The sequence below is a fragment of the Sceloporus undulatus genome, chromosome 8 (assembly GCF_019175285.1).
Source record: "Sceloporus undulatus isolate JIND9_A2432 ecotype Alabama chromosome 8, SceUnd_v1.1, whole genome shotgun sequence".
Taxonomy (NCBI): Eukaryota; Metazoa; Chordata; class Lepidosauria; order Squamata; family Phrynosomatidae; genus Sceloporus; species Sceloporus undulatus.
The window spans coordinates 9,722,070-9,745,358 of NC_056529.1; the positions used below are offsets into that span (position 1 = coordinate 9,722,070).

A 23,289-nucleotide genomic window follows, 5' to 3' on the forward strand; every position below is an offset into this window, starting at 1 on the left:
CACTCCAAGGATAGGAAGGAGTGTCCTCCGCTGTCAGAAAGCCCTTACTGCCAGGGAGTTCCTCCTAATGTTGAGCAGGGATCTCTTTCCCTGGAGCTGGCATCCATTGCTCCTTGCCCTGTTCTCTGGAGCAGCAGAAAACAAGCTCGCTCCCTCCTCAGCATGGCGTCCCGCGCTGGGCCCCACAACAAACTCCCAACTCCCAGAATTCCATAGCCTTGAGCCAGACAACAAAGTCAAAGCAGTGCCCAACCAGGTTATTTCTCCAGCGTGGATGCAGCCTTTGAATGCCAAACCCTAAGGACTGGAGCATGGCTTTGGCGCATGCATCCTTTAAAGAGCGTACCTCCAAAGTGACCCCAAAGAGCCTCATTTTGTCCTCTCTGTTCAGGCCCAAAGGGAAAAATACATTTTGAGCATTACATATTATTTTGCATGTCCCAATTTAAGGATTTGGTTCATCTGTGTAGGAATATACAGTATTGACAAGTTGCTGATGGATGTAAATCTTCCCGGCTAAAGGACTCTTGAACGTTTTAGTGGATATGAATGGCATTTAAAACCATACCTAGAGTTAGATCCATTTGGTCCTGTTGCATTCATTAATTTACATGCTAATGTTCTTCCATGTCGTATTATTGTTTCTCAGTCCTTGTGCATGCATAGATTTGTGTTTCTCCGTTGTGTTAGTTTAGTCCCATTGCCAACTAACTTTATTTTACGTTGTCTAGAAACACATAGCTCATGGCCTGATCCCTGCAGCTACTATAGCTCCCAAAGCTGCCGTCCCCCGCACCCCTCCCCCTCGTAGTCCAAACCCTTCTCCAGAGAGGCCCAGGTAGGTCATCATGCTTTTCATTCCTTGGTTACCAGTCATTATGTACCATTAGATCTGTTGCCGGTTTGAATAGTTAGCAGGAAAAACAACGACTCTTAACTTGCATGTCGCCTTTCCATAAAACAGGTGCATGCCAAAAAATATAGAGCATTGCTAAGAACTGGATGAAGATGGGCATTAGCCATGTGTATATCTTATTTATGCATTGATTTAAATTCACCTTCTGCAAGTGCCTAGAAAAACCCGTTGAGTGACAAAGGCCCCATACAGACAGGCCAAAATAAAGCTGCTACGAGTCACTTTGGAGGTATGCTGTTTAAGTGATGCATGTGTCCTAAGAGTCCGGCAGCCGCGTCAAAGCCACGATCCAGTCCTAAGGACTGCAGGGCAGCTTTGATGCAGCTTCCGAACTCTTAGGACGCATGCATCATTGAAGCAGCATACCTCCAAAGTGACTTGAAGCAGCTTTAATTTGGCCTGTCTGTATGGGGCCAAAGAGAGCAATAGTCAAAAGTGTCAGGTTTGCTGCACAAATGTGATGTGTTATTTTTTTGGGCTGAGAAGAACATTTCTTTCATCCGTGAGCTTGTTGGCAGATATCTTGCACTGGTGTGATTGCAGTACTTACACTAGAAGCTATTGAGAGTGTGTGAATCCTACCATGGTCATCACACTTCTAACATTGACCTGTGGTGTCCAACTTTAATCAGTCTTGATAGGGTATGTTGACAGGCTCACCATTGGATCCCCCTCCAACACATTCTCCATAAGGCTGTTCTCCATAATTGCTGCCCCTTTAGCTTTTAGACCAGTGGTCCCCAAACTGTGCTCTTTAAGGGATTTTGGACTTCAGCTCCCAGAATCCCAGACTATTGGCCAACATGGCTGAGGCTTCTGGGAGCTGAAGTCCAAAATATCTTAAAGGGCACAGTTTGGGAGCCTCTGTTTTAGACACTACACTGGTCTAATGCTGGCAGTAGATGTGGTTATTTTAAATAATATATGGAAATCCATTTAGTGTCTTTGATGGATTTTATTCTACTCTTTTCCTTTTGACCCATAAGCATGGCTGCTGTTTTACTATTTTTAGTAACTGCCAAGCAGTTAGTCATAAAAGAAAACACAATCTACTCTGACAGTCTCCCTTCTTCCCAGTTTTTCTCCTTTGTTTTCTTCCTAAAAAACTAAACTTACCAGATTTCCCTCATATCATCTTTACAGCACAAGCCATACTCACTTTTCAGCAGTCACCATCCATATCTGTATCCTCCCCATCTCTCTACACCTGTTGTTCACTCTTCATGCACACTCCTTAATCATCCTTGTGATATTGCACATAATATTGCAATACAGAAACACATAATCCCAGGATCATTCCCTAATGTTGTATCTTAGAGGTGTTCAGACAATGGTGCTATAGCACAAGCTAGTTCTGTTGCCATGTTTGGTGGCCATATCTTCTCCCCTCTCCCTCGGCCTCAGACATGTGCAAGGCATCACTCCACATGCTTAGAGCTCCTCTATACAAATCGAGAGACTGAGACTGTCAGGCTCTTTTATGCTCAAATACTAACATGAAAGAGGTGGATAAGTGTCCTGGAAGAGCCATTGTGGTATAGTTATTGGAGCCCCACTCAGCCATGAAAACCCACTGGGTGACTTTGGACAAGCCACACTCTCTCAGCTTCAGAGGAAGGCAAAGGCAAAAGCCCCCTCAACAAATCATGCCAAGAAAACCCTTTGATAGGAGATCAGACTCTGGTCTTCAGAGTCATAGTCCAGTGATCAAACAACTACACTATGTTGCTCTCAAAAGCATTTTTACTGATCCCATACAACCAATAAGAATTTGTTATATGTCGCTCCAGCCCAGTTCAGACATAACAATCTCAGTTTACTAAAGGGTAGTTTCTTGTTACATCCAAACCTTTAGTCGTGCACTACAATCCAGAATATGAAAACAGTACCTGATCCTTTTTTTAAAATCCTGGTTTGAACCTTGAAATAGTACCACAGCTTCCCTACTCAGGTGCTAGATAATGTCCTGGGTTAGCAAAGCCTGGAATCCTTTGTTGTGACATGTGGGAGAAGGGAAGGAGAGAGTGCATGAGCATAGTTCTCATTCTTGGTCTACGTAATTATGGCTTATTAGACAATGCCAGTTATGTCTGAGCAGCCTTTGATTAAAACATGACTTTCAGTTGGGTTTTGTTTGTACTTGTGTAATCCAGGATCATCGACATGTGTGTGTTATCTGTACAGTTGTCCTTCGACATTCGCTGGGGTTAGGCAGAGGAACCCTATGAATATCGAAAAACCACAAATAACAAAAACACTGTTTTTGCCTGAGATAACAACTCTCTGGGAATCTCTAGGTCCTCCAGTGTAACTCTGTGGTCAACATCTGCCAGACATTGACCATAGAATTGCACTGGAGGAGCTACAAAGGCCTAGAGGAGTGTTCTCCCTAGGATTCTCTAAGTCTTTCAGTGCAACTTTTGGTTAAAGTTGACTATAGAGTTGTACTGGAGGACCTAAATATTCTAGAGAGAACATATTAGTCAAATCTGTGAATAATCAAAGTCTCAAAAGTCAAAGCCGCAGATGTGGAGGGACGAGTGTATTTTTCTTAGATGCAAATCTCATTTCTTTCATGGGGCCTTTCTTCACTGTGTGCTATTTTTCCTGTGTCACAGCAAACAGTGGGGAACCCTCCATGCATAAAGCTTGGTATGCACATTAGAGTGGCTCCCACGCATATTGGCATAACCTGGTATAGAATAACTCAGTGAATGTGTTCATGTTTCTCTTACCGTAAGCTGACAGGAGGAGTGCTCTGCTATGTACATGAGCTAACTGTTCAACTTCATAGTTTTATATTTAAACTCCTGACAGTTAAAGGGATATTACTCCTTCCACTAAAAGTTTTGATCAGTGAATAATGCTTCAAATAAGTAATTATAATTTTTGTATTTAATAGATCTGCTTTGGCAGCAGCTATTCTTGTGACTACTCTGACTGGGCGGGCTGTTGCCATTCCTCCGCCTCGTCAGCGTTCTCTTTCTGAAAGTGATGCCAGCAGTTTGCAGGATCGAGAAAACTATATTCAGCCATATGCCACAGTCACTGAGCTACGAATGGGGTAGGATATGGATTTTGTCAAAAGTTTATATATTGGAACTGTTGGAAAAGAATACTTTATGTCTTTAGTAACCAAAGTCCAAGAACTCAAACTTACTGTATGGCTCACTTCAGATCTAGTGGGAAATGTGAGTGAGCCTGCATGTGCACCAGACCCATATTTATCCCCATCTTCCCCTTTCATATACCAAAGGGGGACGTCAGAAGCATCTGCTTCCATTTTTAAACTTGTTATATTTCTTCAGAGCTGCTAAGGAGGTGGAACAAATAGAATACTGTACTTTATCCTAGGTTCCTATATAGTAAAAGCATGACAACAAAAAGGTCAACAAATTGCATTCACAGAAATGGTGTGTCCTAGATTGAACATCACCTTCTATCACATCTTAGGTTGAGGCATGTAGGTTATTGTATTTTCACATGACCATCAAACAATATGGCTCTCTTGGTAATGTTACATGATCATTGGAAGGAAATAAAGCCTTTTCTTTTTAGACATCGTTCCCCATTGTTTCAACAATGTGTGTGACTCATTAGAAATAATGTGTTTTCTGGTTGCAGTCCAAACTGGAAGAGTGATGGTGATGAAAGGTCTGCTGTGCACTCTTTTGAAGTATCTGATAGTTGTTGTGATGATGAAGACATGGATACATATCCATCAGACACAGAAAAAGAACCAGAGCCAATCTATCAGGTTATTGATAAAACAGGAAGCATTAGTAGCAAGGTGCTGTATGCTGTTCCACACAAAGTTAAAAAGGTAAGCTTTCAGGTGTTTCTTTTTGTCAGCTCAAATGGTAAAAGTGGTAAACTCGGCTGGGGAGAGGCTTGGGGGCGAGTGCTTGGCCTTCCTCCTCCCCCCCATAATTTTTTTTTCATGCGTAAGGTAATTTGTTTTCTACGTTGGCGTATTATTTCACCAGTAATTCTGCATTTCTCTTCATTTTTAAAGTAACAAACTGTCTTTCTGCAGCAAAGAATCCACACACACACACACACACGCCATGCATGATAGGATATTGTATCATTGACACTGAAGATGGACTCGTGTTACTCAAGAAATCAATTATCTTTTGCTAACTGGATATTTGCTTTCCACAACTCTAGTTATAGCTTATCCAAAAGCCTGATGTGAACAATATCTAAAACTGTAATCTTAGTTACAAAGTGCTTTTCTTATTTTTATATAAATTTACAGATTTTTAATTATTTAATTCCCCCCCCCAAGTTGTATGACAGCCTTAATATAGTCCTGGCATGGATAAAACCTAGAAACCATTCTAGGCAATGCAATGTGTGTGTGTGTGTGTGTGTAGAGCAGGGGTAGGCAACCCTTTTGAGCCGGGGGCCGGGTTGCTGTCCCTCAGACAACTGGGGGTCCGAAGCCAAAAAATAAATAATTAAATAGGTTTTTAAAAAATAAATAAATAAATAAATAAACTGGGACAAATGTAGGACAAAATTTTCAAATGGAGGGCACTTTTTAAATAAAAAATGGAGGACACGCAAAAAATTTTTGCTGATTTTTTAAAAAAATGTTAAGATAAATGCACATTTCTGAGGCTTCTATAGACAATTGCCCCACCATGCCCCTCGCGTGAGACGCCAAAGGCCCCGGCGGCAATCGGCGGCAGGACCGGGCTGGGGCCGGTCCCAAGGCCTCGCCGGGCCGCAGGTTGCCTACCCCTGGTGTAGAGCTTGGTTAGTGGCATTCGTAGTCAATATCTTGGCAGTGCCAGACATGCTACTTAGTATATATCGTGAGCTTTCTAGACAATGCAGACTTGCTTCTCTAAACAATGCAAATGTAAACAATGCTTGCTATCCCCATCTCAATACAAAAGAGAGAGAAGGAAGAGACATGGTTGTCCAAAACTCTATCATGGAGGTGGTGGAGGAGGGAGGTAAAGTATGAGAGGGTGGTGGAGGTTAATGGAGCAACAGAAAAGAAACTAGAACCATCCTGCTGTATGTATAATTAGTAATCTTGTAGGTTGCCTGCGTTCATGTACTTTAACATGCATACTGTTTTTCATGTAGACTGTGGATTTATAAACTACTATAATCCTTTTGTTTAGGAAAATCTTCTGGTCTCAACTAATGCTGATCGTGAAGAAGGTGATTCTTCTGTCCATGAACCTACGTGTCTCATTCGTCCCAATGTTCAGGTGGAAGGTAGGGTTACCTATTCAGCTTAGTGGTGTAAAATTTTCAGAGTAACATTCCAGGATCTTCACTGAAATGTGGAATGTGTTGTATCCCCATCCCTTGAAAGGTATGCTTTTGTTCATGGCTTCTGCCAGTGTCAGAAGAACTCTTGTAGTATGGGGCTCATGAAAATGAGGGTGGTGCTTCAGGAGAAAGGAAGGGACAATGTAACAAATGGAGTTCTAGGTAAGAAAATAAATGTCAAACAAAGGTCTCTTTTCACTGAAATTGAAATAAACAAAAACAAAAGGAAGGAAGCTGTTGCTCAGTTTTGAAATTTGGTCTGCTGTATTTCTCCTTTATCTTGGAATACTTTGCCTGAAATATATTATAATCTCTCTCCTTTTATAGAACTTGAACACTCTGGGACAAATTTGAAGGTAAGATCAGCATAAAGATGCTCAAAGTAATTGTTTTTAAAAAGGAAATAAAGGGCTGTTCATCTGTCTATTTTCATTCCACACTTCTTCATGAAGACTAAGACAGCATACCTGATTCTGTCCCTGCTCTCTTAATTCTCAGAACATCGCTGTGAAGTTGTGAAGGCTCAGATTTAATTTGTAGGCTTCCTAGTGGACTGGAAATTTATTTTGGTTTTTTATAGTGCTACTTTGATACTATCTAGATCTGGCACAGATTTAGAATAAAACCTGAATGGATGATAACTGAATTTGTTTCATCCAGGAATAAGCTGTCTATGTTGACTTCTACTTAAAAACTACCTTTTAAGGCAGAATAAGGAATTTTGTGGTTTAATATGTAGGTCTTGCACTCGGGGAAAACTTTTAAAAAAATCTTTCCCAACAACATGCCCAAACTTTTGGACACCTTTACATTTACATTTTGGATTTGAACCCTACAATCCAAGCTGCTATTATTAAGGCATACTTGTCATCAAGGTTTCTATCATATTCTATTTATTGGTGTTCAGTACTGAAAAGGCAGTAGATTCTGTACAGTCAGCTCTTCCTATCCATGGGCTTGCCATCCAGGGATGGCCCCACCCCATTCTCCCCAACAGCAGTGTGTGCATGCAGCTTGTGCCAACATGGTCACGCTCATGTTGTGCTGCTATTGGAGAGAATGGGACTTGAGATCCCTTGGAATTTGCCATCTATGGAAGGGTCCGGAACAGAACTCGCATGGCTACAAAGAGCTGACAGTATCATGTATAACTCTTGCACAACAGCTTGCAAGCCAAGAATTTTTCTTCCTTTTTCTCCCACCACATTTTTACTTTTGCTTGAATTTTTCATTTATCACCTGTTTGTGCTGATGTTGTATCAAGAATGTCTCAATAAAATTAAAGGCATAAAAACACACACATCAGCTCTTAACTGCCAGGAATTATTTTTTAAATGTCCAGTGTATTCTTTCTAGAATGCTTGTAGAAAACCTTTTTAGAAGCAGAGAGCAGCAACAAGAACTGAGGTATAATTCTTTCCCCCCCCCCTTTGTAGACAGAGGAAACCTCATCTGACAATCCATTGAGTGAAAAGCCCCCACCAGCTCCAGGTACTGATTCTGCTGTGTCTGTATGTGTATGTGAGTGAGTTTCATGATATTGAATAGTATGGACTACTTTTGATCAAGAGCCGTAATTTTAAATGGTAGAATCATAGTAGACATTATGAAGACAAACCTATATAAGTTTTGGACTTGTCCTGTAGTTGTCTCTTGCATAGTCAAGAAATGGAGTTTAGAAGCTTTAACATTTACGTAGTCTAAATTTGAAATAAATTAAATTAGGACATATGGCATAGCATAACATTTGGGTACAGCTTAAGGAGTTTTGTTCTTTCTGTGATCATAAGTACAAAGTAGGCTGAAATGATTTCAGTTATAATGAATAACTAACAGGAAAGTTATTAAATGCCTGAATCCTAAACACATTTACTTTTAAATAAATATACAAGATAGTTCTTGTATCTAGAAAGCTTACTTGTAGACCAGATGCTAGAAGAACAGTTTTTTGATCAGTTGGTTTAAATATTTCTGTGCCTGAAGAATATTCCATTCTATTAGTAGATGTAGTACTCCGTAAAAAACAAGAAGTGTTCCAGAAATTAAAAGAAGAAAATTTGCAGTTGAGCAACACAAATCAGACCCTGTTTTCACAACTAGAGGAGACAAAGCAACAAATGAAGGAACTTCAATTAAAAGTTAAGAAACTAGAGAAAGAAAACAGACAATTTAAAGAAACTACACAGAACTCACACAGTGAAGGTAAGGGTGATTCCGTGGTGCATTCAGCTCAGAGGTGTCTTAACCCTCTAGATATTGGACTGAAACTGTCATCAACCCTAGGCAGCATAGCCAATGGCAAGGAGTGCTGGGAGTTGCAGTACACAGCCTCTGGACTTATTTAATTGACCATCTTTATATGCAAGTGTGAGATATATAGTGACTTGGAAATGAAGCCTTGCATTCTCCTTGTCATGGTTATGTCTACTTTCTTCTGTTTACTGTTATACCTAAACTTATCACTATTTGTTATTACACTCCAACGGAAATTATATGTGAGGAGTGACACTTGGTTTTCAAATCATGATGTGAATTCTCATGAAAATAAAGAGCAAATCATATATCTAGAAATTGCCACATTAGTGAAAATAAGTTTATTCTTGATTATTCAAATATGTTCAATTCTCTGGAGCTTGCTTGAGTGCATAAATACACTGAAGTTTAAATTAGTGGCCGCAGTGTTGTTCTGTACCCTATGAGCCATCATTTAATGCACTACAATGTTAGGAAATCTGTCTCCCTGCTGTATATACACCACCTCACATAAATTATGTCTAAGGTTTCTTCCTGATATTATATTATAAGAAAGAACCTGGTTTGTTTTGAAGCCTTCTGACTTCTCAACTTCCCTGTGCTGTTCACTACTGCACTTAGTAGCTGAATTTTGCATGTCCATACTGTGAATATATCTCCTACTAAATGTAGCATAGGTAGGAACAATTGCTTATTGTGGAGAAGGCAAGCTTTTGTGGTCTGTTGGAGAAACAGGTTTCTCATCTTGCAGGATGTTTCTAAGATAGTTTCCTTCTCTGTTGATCTCTTTGAAAGCAGTTCAATCTGATCTTCATGCCAGCATTAGGAATGTACTCAGCCAACCTGTAATTCAAGTTTTTGGAGTACAGAACCTTTAGAAGCACATCATAAAATATCAAGGAAGTCTATTTGGGATTGTCTTTGAACCTTCCATGCCTAACAAATGAACAGAGTAGTTCTTGTAAATATGAAGGCTTTACTGTCAAACATCAGTCATACTGAGTGATTTGCATGTTACATTTATTTGTTTTCAAACTGTAGAAATGTATGTTTTGAGAGCTGCTGTTTTTTTTTAAAAAAAGGCAAATCTACGGAGTGACCTTGGGCAAGTCACATATTCTCAGCCTCAGGGGAAGGCAATGGCAAACCTCTTCTGAACAAAGCTTGCCAAGAAAACCCCATGATAGGTTTGTCTAAGGATCCCCATAAGTCAGAAATGGCTGGAAGGCACACAACACACACATACACAATCTAGATTTGTGCCTCCCAGATACCTCCCTTCAATATTTGTGTAATTTTTAAAAACTAAATAGGGTACTGTTTATGTGTATTACTGTTAAATTTATTAGGCAGTGAAGGATGGTGTTTTGGGAGATGAGGGCCTTGGGATAACATAAAAAGCAGCATTTTACCAGATCAGATTATTTGCCCTTCTAGCCCAATGTTATTTACCTTGACCAGCACTCGGTTTCCAGGGTCTGAGGCAGAGGTCTTTCCCACCATCCTTTACTTATCCTTTTTAATGGGAGATGGATTAAATATGGGACCTCGACCATCAAAAAAGCATGTGGCAATATTACTGAATTATGGTCTCATGTTACCCATAAAGAATTTCCCTGGGAATCATTTCTTGGTGTAGATTCTATATATGTTACAGTCCACCTGTGCCATCCGTGGGCTTGCCATCTGCGAACTTGAGCTCATGCAGACTTGTGGCATGCACATAGTGACGTGCATAGGAGCGCTGAACCATTAGAATCAATGGGACTTGAGGTCCCACGGTTTTTTCCATATGTGGGGGGTCCGGAACATATCCCACTATATATCATTTCAAAGTAATAACCCTCATCCTTGGGTCCACCAGATGTTTTGAACTTGAACTCCAGAAGCCCCAGCCAGCCTAGTTAATGGTTGAGATCCTGGCCTCTAATTACTCAGGTATTTCCTGTGTAATTTTGTGCAATTAGGAAATCTTTAGAAACTAGTAATTTTTTACATAGCATTTTGAATGTCTGAACAATCATCAAGTCACCTATATAATTCTTACACACTACTTATTTTTTTAAATGCAGAGGAACTTTCAGAATTGGTTTTATTAAGACAACAGGCCCAGGAACTTGTGGATGAAAATGACAGTCTGAAAATGACTGTTCATCGTTTAAATGCAGAATTGAGTCGCTACCAAACTAAATACAGACCAATTTCACCAAATGAGGTAATCTTTGGTTTTAAGCTTGAGGAAAAAAAATCGAATTGCACTTTGTGAGAAATCTTTTCTCATTTATTAGAGTTGACATAGAGCAGGGATGTAAAGCTTTGGCCTCTCCAGATATTTTGAACGTCGACTTCAGGAAGTCCCAGCCAGCATGACCAATGAATGGCAAGGGCCCTTCTGTGAGATGTAGTCTCAGTTTAGAGAGGCAAACATTACATGTCCCTTCCACAGGATATATCACACTGCTCATAGTTTTGTGAGGAGAACAACCCTAGATGAATCTGAAGCTACTTTACCTTTTCCTCTTCCAGCATGGCTGCAAAAAAGGGTTCCAAAACTTTTGTTAATTATTTACGCCTGAACTTGACAAATGGTGGTTAATCTCAACTATAGTTTGTTGAAACAAACTGTGCTGTGCCACAGTTTAAGGTTTAGATGTTATGCTAAATTGTAATTGATCAAAAACCGGAATGAAAACTTCAGTCTCCTTGCCACGATTGTGCAGACGGAGAAGAGAAGGGCGCATGTGACACACACACCCAACTGGATTATTCTTGTCATGCTAACTATAATTTTCCATTGATATCCAAACATAGCTAGTGGGAGTCTCTTCTGTTCAACGAGGGTTAAGTGACTGTAGTACCCACAGCTACTATGAGTAATTCTGATTAGGTTTCATTCAAATTAGTCAAAGGATGCAGCCTCAACTGACTTCCATGTTGTGAAATTCCCTCTTGCCCCCATCTTTGCTCACTTTTAGACTACTAGGAAAAATGCTTGTGATTCATTAGATTTTTCATTTTTTCAATTTGTTAATGTGTTACCTGTGCTTTTATTTATCTTAAGAGTCCAAAAGTTGGAAGTCTGCCACCCAAAAAGCCAATACCACCTTGGCTGGTAAGTAGGAAAAAAACTGTTTACAAAATGTTGAAGAATTAGTACTAGCTATCTCCAAAATATGTAGAGTTGATTTGTTTCTAGTTATCTTTGTGACCAAAAACACATTATTCCACTTATATGTAATACTGAAAAGACAGGTAGTATCTAATCAGATATTTTTAAATGTTGATATTCAGGATTTACTTTTAAAATGCCAGTGTTTAGTAAGTGATTTTATAAATTGATAATAGATAAATAGGAATGCTTTTTTCTCTTCTCTCTCATATTTTTGTTCCCCTCCTGTGCTCCACTTATTGAAAGAGCTCGAGACTGGAAAAGCACCGCATGGGTTTGGCTCTTGACACATCTTTGCTAAATTATCTGACCCAGGAGTGTGTTGAAGTACTTCAGGATAGGACAAATATTTTTTGTCCTGCTGGTTCTCACAAGCTACGGTTGCATGTGCAGGAGTATTTATAAGCCAACTAAAGTATCTTCAGAAAAATCTGCTACAATATATAGCAGTCAGGGAACCCATCTTAGTTCTGTCTTGGTCTAAGCAGCAGGACTTTGTTTTTCTTCCAAACATGTGGCCTCCCTCATGAACCATAGATTAGATGGCCAGGGTGAGATTTTTTTTAGTTGCAGTTTGCACATTTTGGAATTTTCCACACAAACATCAGATTGCATGTGATTGTGGGCATTTACTGAAGTGTGGATTGAGGCATCTATATCACTAGAAGAGCCCTTGAATATACTTTTCATATTTCCAAAATGGTAACTCTGTCCGGATTGCCACTCCCAAATCCTGGGATTTTACACGAATTACTTGCCCCTGTGCTATGAAGAATTTTGGATTAAAAATTAAAAGCAGCTGTGGAGTTAACAAAAAGGGGAGTAATCCTCCTATTTGCAGAAATGAGATAGATATACAACACTTCAATCATTATTTAGAAATCTAGTGTGTACAAGTTTCTAGCAGTGTTGATCTTCAGGAGTTACTTATGTTACTTCTTTTTTTGGAGATTTGTTTCAAAATTAATGTCACCACCACTTTCATAAAAGAAAATGGACACTTCAGTAGTTAGTGTTTCTAGAACTGAACGAAGGCTTCTCACTTTAATTTACAGATAGCCTTTACAAACAGACTCTGCATACTTTCACGGTTTACAAACTGATGGTTATTCGGTTACTGCCATACTTATGGGACTGCTGTTGTTTTTTTCTCTGTTCTGAGTTATCTACTGGAAATATGCATCATTTTAAAATTAGTATTAGCTATTGAAGGACATTCAGTTCACAAAAACAATATTTATAGAGTATATATATACATTTCAATATTGAACTGAACAGAAATTTCTTTTGACTTTCTTTAGCTGGATATGAAATACTTATCACCTCTCCTGTTAGCCTATGAAGACAGAATGAGAGAAAAAGAAGAATTGATTCTTGCGCATGAGGTACATTGGTAACTGTGTTCTTTAGAAATATTTCAGTAGAAGGTAACATGAAAAATGCTTCTACATTACACTGTATATTGTATAACTATAAAGAGCACTGAAAGATGACTTGGGACTCATAGTACAAGCGTCCTGGAATATTCCTCTGCTGAATTTTCCTATCTTGCATTTCCTTAGGCCAAATGTTAACAAAACAGGAGTATAAAGGCATATCTTAGTTAACAAAGCTTCTCACAAAGAAGTTCCTTATTACAAAGGCCTCATCTGCACTACAAAAGTAATGCAGTTGACACCACTTTAACTGTTATGACTTGATGCTATGAAATCCTGGGATTTGTGGGTTCCTTGCGGCACCAGCACTCCCTGAAAGAGATGGCTAAATATCTTGCAAAACTACAGATCCTGGAATCCCATAGCATTGAGCCAAGGCAGTTTAAGTCATGTCTAACTGCATTAATTCTGCAGTGCAGATTAGGCCAAAATCTTTTTCTCTTCCCTGGCACCCCCACCCCGCTTTTCATCCTCTTCCTTGGCCTAGCTGTAAGTTTCTTTAGCATCAGCATTTGGAGTGGTGGAGAAACACAGACATTTTGTTGCACTAGATGAGAAACACTGGGATTCTACTGAAGCTGCACATGGCTGCCTACAACAGGGAAAGTAAACAGCCACTGCCTCTAGAATCTCCTTACTGAGCATGTGTGAACAGCATAACAGATGGAAAGAGGGAGAGTAGATAAACCTTCATTCAATAGTAGCTCTCCCTAGGATGTTAATAAAGCATAAGTCTAGAGATTTAGCCTCCAAAATGGAAATCTGAAGAAAAGTGGAGGCTATTGAAAGGGGAAAACCCCCATAATCTCTAGGTGCATTTTGGAAGAGGCTTTCAAGGTTCTAGAAGGTTCAAAGTATTTTTATTTATTCAAGGTTTCCCTGACCTAGTTGTTTCATTTTCCATGTGCGTATTGCTAGTTTTGAATAAACTAGAAACAGTACTAGCTGCTGCTTTCTCTTTCTCCAACCTGGCAAGCAAGTCTTCTTTCTTGTAGTGTAGAAACCTACGTCTCTTATTTCCACGTTGTTCTGCTTCTGGCACCAAATTTTGCATTAAAGAACTAAGATAAATGAACACATCTAATTTATCAACTGAGGTAGTATAACTGTACTTTAAAATGTGACTGTGGCAAATGGATGTGTATAATATAAAATACATTGCTTTTTTATGCTTCTATTTTGCTCTTAGAGGCAAACATAACGGATATGAAATATGTGAAACAGTCTTGTGTGTTGGGGCGTGGGCCATTTTGTTTGTAACACAACTGAGCTAAATTTATCTCTAGCACTGTCATGAATGTAGATATATTGATGGACAGCTAAATGCTAGGATGAGAATAAAGAACCAGGAAAACACCAAATATAAATTAGTATGTGGTGGGGGAAGGGAATTGTTAACCTTATAAAACATGAAATTGAAACAAACAGTTTCTATTTTGTGTTCTTTATATATATATATATATATATATTTCTTTCAGGAGGACATGAAGATCTTTAAAGCACGAGTTGAAGAAATAGTGAAGGAAAATGAACAGTTACACAAGGACCTAAATAGAAATAGTTCTGTTACCCCCAAAGAATGGCAAGTGTGTTGTTATATGAAACTATTAAATTACTTCCTTGTTACATTTCAGGGGGAGAAATCATAATAAACTGGAGCTAAATTAGATCCTCTAAAAATTCAAACTAATTTGGGACTAATTATATGAATTACGTATTTCAGTTTTTGCTTATCCATATATATCTCTTGGGAATCTCTGGCCTAATAGTAAAGGGTTACGTTTTTTCTTCCATTTAGTTCACTTTTTGTGAAAATTTGAGTGGCGTTTCATTTTCAGATCATTGTTCTTTGCAGGCATCATTTGCAAAACCAAGCCAAGCTTGTCTTAGAGGAGAATACAGTACTGATGGAGCAACTCAAAATACAGCAAGCAAAAGCAAAAGACAATCTCAGCCAACATGTCCAAGAAGGTAAAGTATCTTGATTGCTGTTTTAGCAGCCATAGTTTTCAAAGTCTGAAAAAAGCAGACATACAAGCTTACATTGACCACAAGTATAGGGGTTTTTGCAACCCAGTCTGGATGAGTTAAAAGATTCTCCAGGCATGCCTGGGTTTTCTTCTTTAACACTGGAGTTGGACATATTTGCCTCACAGCACAGCTTCTTAACTGTCAGTCCCTGCCTGACCTTTCCTCAGAAGAAAAGGTTAGAAAGATGAAAGGCCAGAAAAAATGCTAAAGAATATTATTGTTTTTATGGGCAGTGGCCTAGACAGGACAAAGCAGATTATAAATATGATTAAAATAGAAGGGAGATTAAGGTCTTTAAGATAAAGCAAAGGAAGGAGCAGAAAAAGGAAAAGCACAGCCTACACAAAGCCAAGGCAGGAACTAAACTGAGGAATGGCGGGGATTGCTCCCCTTGGTAGTGTCTCCCTCTAAGTCTGTAATAGGATGTTGCCCCTCCATCCTTGGAAAATTCTGTTTGACAATTACTTTAACATACATTTAAAAAATCTCCATTGACACTCAAAATTTGTTAGAACTACCATTTACAATTAACTATAATACTGAGGATTAACACAATGCAAGAGTCACTAAACTAAGAATGTTTTGCAGTGAACTAAAAATGTCAGAAAACTGTCCTAGAAGAGTATAATACTGTGTATTCCATTCTCTTTTCCCTAAGGAAATTGTTTTTCTTTGTCTGAAATGTTTTGTGTTCTTTTCTTACCTCTATTAAAGTTTCCAAATTAACAAAGCAGCTCATGATTTTGGAAGCCAAAAAACAGAGCCAAGAAGAAGAAATGAGAGAGTGTCAGAAGCAGCTGGAAGAACTGCGTTCTCTATACAAAGAATTAAAAGCCCGTGTTCAAGATCAAATAACTGTAGAGGAGCATGTTGCTTTGGTAAATAAATTGAAACGGTAAGAGTTTGATGAAAATATCCTAGTATCCCCTTTTAAAAGATTCCATAACTTGGAATGGCTTTATATTTTTATTCTTTACACTAACCTGTGTGAATTTTTTGAATTTATAACAGTTCCATGTTGATTTACAGATGCCTAATAGCACTGATGTAAAACAAGACACAAAACTGTAGCTATTAGGACAGGGCATGGATTCTTGTGTTCTCATTCACATCTGTGTGGGCTATGCCATAGAATTAGGAAGTATTCCTCCAGTTGGCATGTTCTGGGGTACTCAACCTTGCATTTGATTCTTTGACATGAGTGGACTCTTTCAGATAAGTTTTTTTGATAAATCACATTGAGATGGGAACTACCTCAAATAGACCAGTCTGCCACAGTGCACAATGCAAATTGTCTTGATTTCTGCTTACCTCACCTGTCCCCACCGCTGGCCCCCTTCTACCTCACCTTGTCCCTATCCTTGATGCTTTTGCAACTGACATGCTAACCCTTCGAACCCATGAACTTCTCTGATCAACGTTTACTTACCTTGAAGACAGTCTTTCTGATAGCTGTTCCCTCTGCTAGGAGAGCCTCTGAGCTGACTGCACTCCATCATGATGAAAGCTTTCTCATATTCCGCTGAGAGAAAGTAGTTCTGCAGCCTGACATAGAATCATAGAATCATAAGAGTTGGAAGTGGCCACAAGGGCCACCAGTCCAACCCACTGTCATGCAAGAACACAGAATCAAAGCATCCCTGACAGATGGCCATCCAGCCACTATTTAAAAACCTCCAGAAAAGGAGACCACCACACTCCAAAGGAGTGTGTTTCACTGTCATACAGCTCTTACTGTCAGGAAGTTCTTCCTAATGTTGAGGTGGTATCTCTTTTTCTGTAACTTGCTTCCATTATTCCATATCCTATTCTCCAGAGCAGCAGAAATCAAGCTTGCTCCATCCTCAACATGACACCTCTTCAAATATTTAAACAGGGCTATCATATCACCACTTAACTTTCTCTTTTCCAGGCTAAACATCCCCAACTCACTAAGTCGCTCCTTACAAGGCATGGTTTTCAGGCCCTTCACCATTTTGGTCACCCTTTCTGCCAAAGGTAGTGTCTCAGTTCCACATCAACCAGGGCATTGTGTTGCCCATGTTTTATCCTAACCCGCAGTCTGCCCTGTTGTTACAGCAGGCTTTGAACATGAGGAGATGGTAGCTTGGCAGGCTGAACTATGTGTGGTAGATGGTGGGTGCAGGGTATTCCCACCAAGCTACTCAGCTCTAGAATGTTCCATAGATGATGTCTGCGCAGGTGCAGAAACCCATGTGTGTGAGGGCACAGTTGTCTACTCGAAGAGCCACAGTTACAGATAAGCAACCTGTTCTTTTCCACCACTGTAATTTCTGATTTATTCATTTCTACAAGGGGAATGGTTACTGCTATTGATGCCTGGGTTTTATTACTGTTTTCTGTAGCCAGTTGCAAGAGGAACAAGAAAAAAGAGAAACGGAGGCAAAGGAATTAATGGAAAAACTAGCATCTGTGCAGGCCGAAAAAAAAAGTATCCTTATTGAGAAAAATGATTTGGTGGCTGAAAACAAGGTTCTAGAAGCTGAACTGGAAATGATACAAAAGACAAAAAGGTTCACTTACTCTGTTTCTTGGTTTTTTGTATTTTCTTTTATTTTTAAAAGGGGGGGGAGCTTTATTAATTATTTACATCAAGCACAAGAATTTGCAGTAACATGGTTGTACAAAACTACATTTTATACTTGAAGATTTTGTGTTGATTGAGTGCAATGTTTATTAAAATCCAGAGAAATCTATTTTGTTTAAATGAGAGATATTGGTCTTCATACCTGAGAAAAAGGTTCAAAGAAATAATTCTTGTGAATCCCTTTGTGGGAGAAAAGCGGGATATAAATCCTTGAAATAAATAATTGATAAACAAATCCTTCTGCATGCCTTAAATGTTGGTTTTTAAAGCAAACAAGGCTTCCATTATGGCCTGTGAAGATGAAAGGGAAGTAAAATAGTCAAAATAAATTCAAATAACTTTCTTCCCCAACAAATTGTATTGAGTTTGTATGTTATCAGTTTGGTCTTTAAGCCATTCAGATTGTACCCAGAACATTCATCCCTGTGTTTTGCAAAATATTTTTAAAGGGTTTTTAATAAAAGACAAGGTGCATACGTCATCACAGAGGATCATGTGCAGTACTTGTACGCTATGCACATGGGCTAGTTACTTTCTTATGTTGCTGCTGAAGTAACAATAAACTGCTGAAGCAGTATTTTGTCTGTTTTGATAAAGTCAACTCTAAATTGGGATGATTATATACTTCTTCAGTTTGTACTAAAAGTTTCTCTAATGAACTGGTGCTAGACCCATGGCAAGAATTGTTGTTGTAACTGTTAGCAATGTGTCAGTGTTGCAGTTCTTCATACCACAAAGACACACTGCAAGCCATCATGAATATAATTTAAGTTGCAGCACAACTAGACACAATTCCTTGTACATATTTGCAGTTATTAGTCTTGCAGAATGGTATGTGCACTTGTATGGCTTAAGTTAATATATTGCTACTGAGGTCATTGTGTGTGTTAAATTGCACCAGAATTAATTGAAATATTATTGCTCTTAAACTGCTTGCTAAGTGAACATTCTACATTTCCAAAAAACCTGTAGGCGATCCCACAAGAAAATAGGTCTTCTGAAGCAGCAGCTAGAAGAATCAATGGATAAGGAGATCATAGCTCATCAGTACCTAGCAAATCTACTCAGCTTGGCAGAAAATGTAACTCAAGAACGTGATCAGCTTTTAAATCTGGTAATTTTTAAAAAGTCACCGTCTCTTCTAGTTCAGCTCTCTTTCAGGGATAGAAAATCTAGTAAATATCCAGTAGGACATCCAGTAGCATGGTGGGAACACACACATACACCCCACCGCTGCCTAGAATGCATAGCCTAGCCCAGTGATGGTGAACCTTTTACAGACTGAGTGCCCAAACTTCAACCTAGACACCACTTATTTATTGCAAAGTGCCACATCCCTCAGGCTTTCTAGTAAGAAACTCTGGCAAACTCTGTGCTAGGGCAACAGCATGTGTGCCCACAGAGAAGGCTCTGAGTGCCACCTCTGGCACGCGTGCCATAGGTTCGCCATCACTGTTCTAGCCTGTCCCTTAGTTTCTTTCCATTCACCAGCAGAACAGCTTGTCTTCAGATGTTCTCCTGCTGAGTAGTTCCTCCGTTTACTTTCTGTCTGTCTTTCTTTCTTTCTCCCTTTGTGTTTCAATTCATAATTTCATCTTTGTTCTATACATTTCTTATATGGTCACCCAAGCACTTACAAACATTGAATTCAGTGTTACAAGTATGAGACAGCAAAATCCTTCACAAATTCATATATCTCCCCCTTTTTCCTTAGGCCAGTTGCTTGGAAAAAGAGAAGAGTGGTGTTCTTAACAAAATAATAGAAGGAAATGTGCGTTTAGGAAAACTAGAAGAGAAAGTAAAAGTGAGTAAAGCTTTTACAATTATATATATATGCGTGTGTGTGTGTGTGTGTGCATGGTATAATGTACTATTTCTCATGTGGATGTTTATTTTTTAGAAGTGGAGTCATTAAAAGCTCTGCAGCATTCACTTACTACATATGGTGTCATTTCTGGTTGATGTGTTTACATGGGTACCTGCAGTAAAGGGATTTACTTGGAAACTATGTCTGAGCTATGAAGTGGTAAAACACTAAGAGAATGATGTGTCATTTATTTTACTGAATATTACTGCCCTCCTTCTGTGGCATTCCCTCTAAAGCTCTGCAGCAAACAAAAATATGAAAAGGAGCTGTCTTATTTTACTGTCTGTTGCAACTGTTGAGTTCTAGAACATTGCTTCTTAAGCTAGCTGGTGTGATGGATTGGCATTTGTTCTCCTATGTATCAGGAATCCCTAACCTGTTTGTGCCCATGAGTGTTAGTTGTTTGCTTCTTTCCTGGAAAGGCTCCAGGGCTGATGCCTCATGGACTGGCACCTGTCTATGGTCCACTACATTATGTAACGTTGATCCAGAGAATGAGTCCTAGTTTCAGATCTCATTTTTTTCTGATCTCTTTTTCTTTAACTTAAAGAAATGGCAGTGTCCCAGTTGAGCCTTCTTTCACCACATTACAGGCCGCCTCTGAGCTGTTTTAAGATCAATAAACATTTTCTTATTTTCTAAAGCTCCTGTCCTGGACCTAAAACAGTTCGAGGAAAGCAAAATATGCCAAAATTTGTCCATATGCTTCCTGGAAATGGGAGGGAGCATTTTTAGTTAAAGAAAATCTGGTCCCCCCCTCCCTATAACATGAGAGGCACAGAGGCTCTTGGAAAGCTTAAAAATGAAACTTTGGGGCAACATTCTGTCCAAGGACAAACTTTTCCCACTCCTGATCTCAGTGGACCCACATGAAGGAGTGATCTGATAAAGAGAAATGGAGAAAAGATTTTACTCAGAAGGGTTATCAGTAGACCACTTTGTTTTGTCACCCCCAAAATGGGAATATAATAACAGATTTTCAGTATGATCCTTTAGAAAAACACCTGGGTTAACATAAATAACCCAATTAGTAATTTATTATTAACCGTCTATAGACCCATCAGTACAAACAGCAAACACAAAAAAATGCAGTATCAAATAAGATACAATTAACATTCCATAATCACAATAAAAATGACATATTCAATAAAAACTTTTTAGATACTCTATAAGAGTTCCCTTCTTTCCAATCTTAATTACAAAAGACAAGAACTTGGCAAACAACAGGGTTACATTAGAACATTCTATGATCTATCCTCTAATAGAACTTTCACAAAAGTTCTTAATAAAGGATAAATCAACTGTTTGCAACCCTGATTATAAAAAACACAAGAAAGTAAAATATGCAACACAGTGTCAACCTCCTGCAATCCACAAGGGCAAAATCTCAAAGAGAGGAGCAACCCAGCATTCCAATCGCAAAGCAACTCTGAAGGGAAAGCATTACATCTGATCCTAGTAAATAATACAGTATGCAGTAATTAGGAATAGTCAAGTTCTTTATATAGTCTGCCAGGAGAAAAGATTCCACATAATGGACATTCAAAGCATTAGATGAGCATGAAGAAAAGGAACAAGCCCAAAGATTGCAAAAGCCAGACTCCCAGAGCCTTTGTTTAAGTTTAATGCCATATCATAACCCAGATTGAGGAGTAAAGATGATGAAAGAACAATTGTAGCTGTTTTTGGACAAGTAACACAATAAACAGTTCAGTGTGCGAAAAAAGCAACCCACTTGTATATTAATATTTTTCTGGGATAAATGAAAGTCTGCTTAACTCTAACCTACGTTGTGATCAGTTATTAAGTTGGATGCATTACCCAGCTAATTTAATTCACAAGATTGTTAAAGATACATAAAGATAACATTGATGTATCTCCTGTGTAGGAAAGCCAAGGGTTTTATTGAATTGTTTGGACAACATGAGTATCAATATTCACATGCACTTGTGCATTTATCATCTTGACCTAAGACAGGTTTATGGAACCCTTCCCACCACTGTGTAATAAAATTTTATAACTGAGCACTGTGTGCAGGCAAATAAATTAATTGACCAGAGTAGAGATATACAATTTCCATAAATATAGAAGCTGGGGATCAGGGATCACTCTCTCTCTCCCCCTCTCTCTCTTTTTTTTGCGGGGGGGGGGGGGAACCCCAGATATTTTCAGATATTTTTACATGTAATATTAGCAACTTGGTATATTAAAAGTACAGTTAATTCAAAATGTAACTGCAAATTGAATTTACTTTTGTAAATTTTATTCCCCCCCCCCTTTAATAAATGGAGCTACAAGGTCCTTGAACTATAAGGAACATCTGAACAATAAGGGACCACTTTGGTTTTGCCAGTTTATGAGAATCAAGGAAAAAAAGAATAGAAGAATCCATCTACACTAATAATCTACATTAATAAAACATTAAAAATATGTCTCATCTAATACTCCATAGTGTGAAGCATATATATAAACGACTCATTCCTTTATAAGACCCATAAAAAGAGCTGGGAAAAGGTATTACATTGATTTGATAGTGTACATCCTGCTTCTTGGGCTATTTGATGTGTGGGAACTTGCCTTTTCCCACTCACTAATGTGCCTTGACCAATATTGTATTTGTGCTCATCGAGTGCAACTGTTATTTCTTGGTAACGTGTTGCAGACTGGCGGCTAGTGTGTTATGCACCAGCAGAGGTCCACAGATAACCACCATGCATAGTGTTCCTGTACGTAGTCTTCCATAATAGTTTACTTAATCCATAGTTTTTAAAAATAATGTGGGTGAAATGAATATATGAACATCTTATCTTAAGCATATTATTTGAAAGGAAAAAAAGAAATGGAAAATTAACAGAAAATATTCCAGAATCTATATTTTTCAGGAAAACAACTGGGGGAAAGTAAATGATCTTTCTCGCATGCTTCCACATGTCTAGACCAGAGTGAGGTGGGGGGACTTTGTAAACTACAGTTTTTTGTAGGTTTTTCAGGCTATGAGGCTGTGTTCTAGAAGAGTTTTACTAAGAAAGCTCTTACTGTCAGGAAGAAAAAACTCTTCTAGAACATAGCCTCATAGCCAGAAAAACCCACAAAAAACTATGGATGCTGGCCATGTAAGCCTTCGAGTTCTGCAAACAATCTTTCCAATCCTGACAGTCTAGTTTTGGGCATGTGAAAAGGCAGTTGCCTTGTGTGTGTTTTATTTCTCCTGTTTGTTTTCTCCTATTATTAATCTTGGAACAGTCCTTTATGAGGTACATTTGGTGGTTTGAACCCAACAGCAGAAAAACAGCCATACTGAATCACACTAACACTCCTGCTGTCCCAAAATGGCCAACCAGAAGGCTCTGAGAATCCCACAGAATGAGATATTGAAGCAATAGCCCTTGTATAGAATGATAGAACTGGAAGAGACCTCTGTCAAGGGCATCCAGTCTAACCCCCTTGCTTTGCAGAAAAGCACCCCTGACAGATGGCCATCCCGCCTATGTTTAAAAACCTCCAAAGGAGACAGCACCCTCTCCGAGGGAGTGTATTCCACTATTGAACAGCTCTTACTGTCAGGAAGTTCCTCCTAATGTTGAAGTGGAATCTCTTTTGCTGTAGCTTGCATCCATTGTTCTGGGTCCTATTCTCTGAAGCAGCAAAAAACAAGCTTGCTCCATCCTCAGTGTGTCATCCCTTCAAATGCTTAAACAGGGCTATCTCAATCTT

General features: G+C 38.9%; 1 protein-coding gene across 3 annotated transcripts in view; it reads left to right on the forward strand.

Moving 5' to 3' along the window:
• The window catches only part of CEP89 (centrosomal protein 89), a 34,248-nt gene that overhangs the window by 692 nt on the left and 10,267 nt on the right, over window positions 1-23,289 (forward strand). The window contains exons 2-17 of one of the 3 annotated variants that reach the window (XM_042437469.1): window positions 732-838; window positions 3,819-3,980; window positions 4,541-4,739; window positions 6,058-6,154; window positions 6,539-6,567; window positions 7,648-7,702; window positions 8,213-8,413; window positions 10,537-10,679; window positions 11,526-11,576; window positions 12,935-13,018; window positions 14,548-14,651; window positions 14,925-15,040; window positions 15,815-15,995; window positions 17,467-17,634; window positions 18,681-18,822; window positions 19,423-19,512. In XM_042437469.1, coding sequence (XP_042293403.1) covers window positions 732-838; window positions 3,819-3,980; window positions 4,541-4,739; window positions 6,058-6,154; window positions 6,539-6,567; window positions 7,648-7,702; window positions 8,213-8,413; window positions 10,537-10,679; window positions 11,526-11,576; window positions 12,935-13,018; window positions 14,548-14,651; window positions 14,925-15,040; window positions 15,815-15,995; window positions 17,467-17,634; window positions 18,681-18,822; window positions 19,423-19,512 — 1,929 coding nt within the window. The remainder of the gene's footprint in view (window positions 1-731; window positions 839-3,818; window positions 3,981-4,540; window positions 4,740-6,057; window positions 6,155-6,538; window positions 6,568-7,647; window positions 7,703-8,212; window positions 8,414-10,536; window positions 10,680-11,525; window positions 11,577-12,934; window positions 13,019-14,547; window positions 14,652-14,924; window positions 15,041-15,814; window positions 15,996-17,466; window positions 17,635-18,680; window positions 18,823-19,422; window positions 19,513-23,289) is intronic. The other 2 variants (XM_042437470.1, XM_042437471.1) reach the window with 2 other exon arrangements.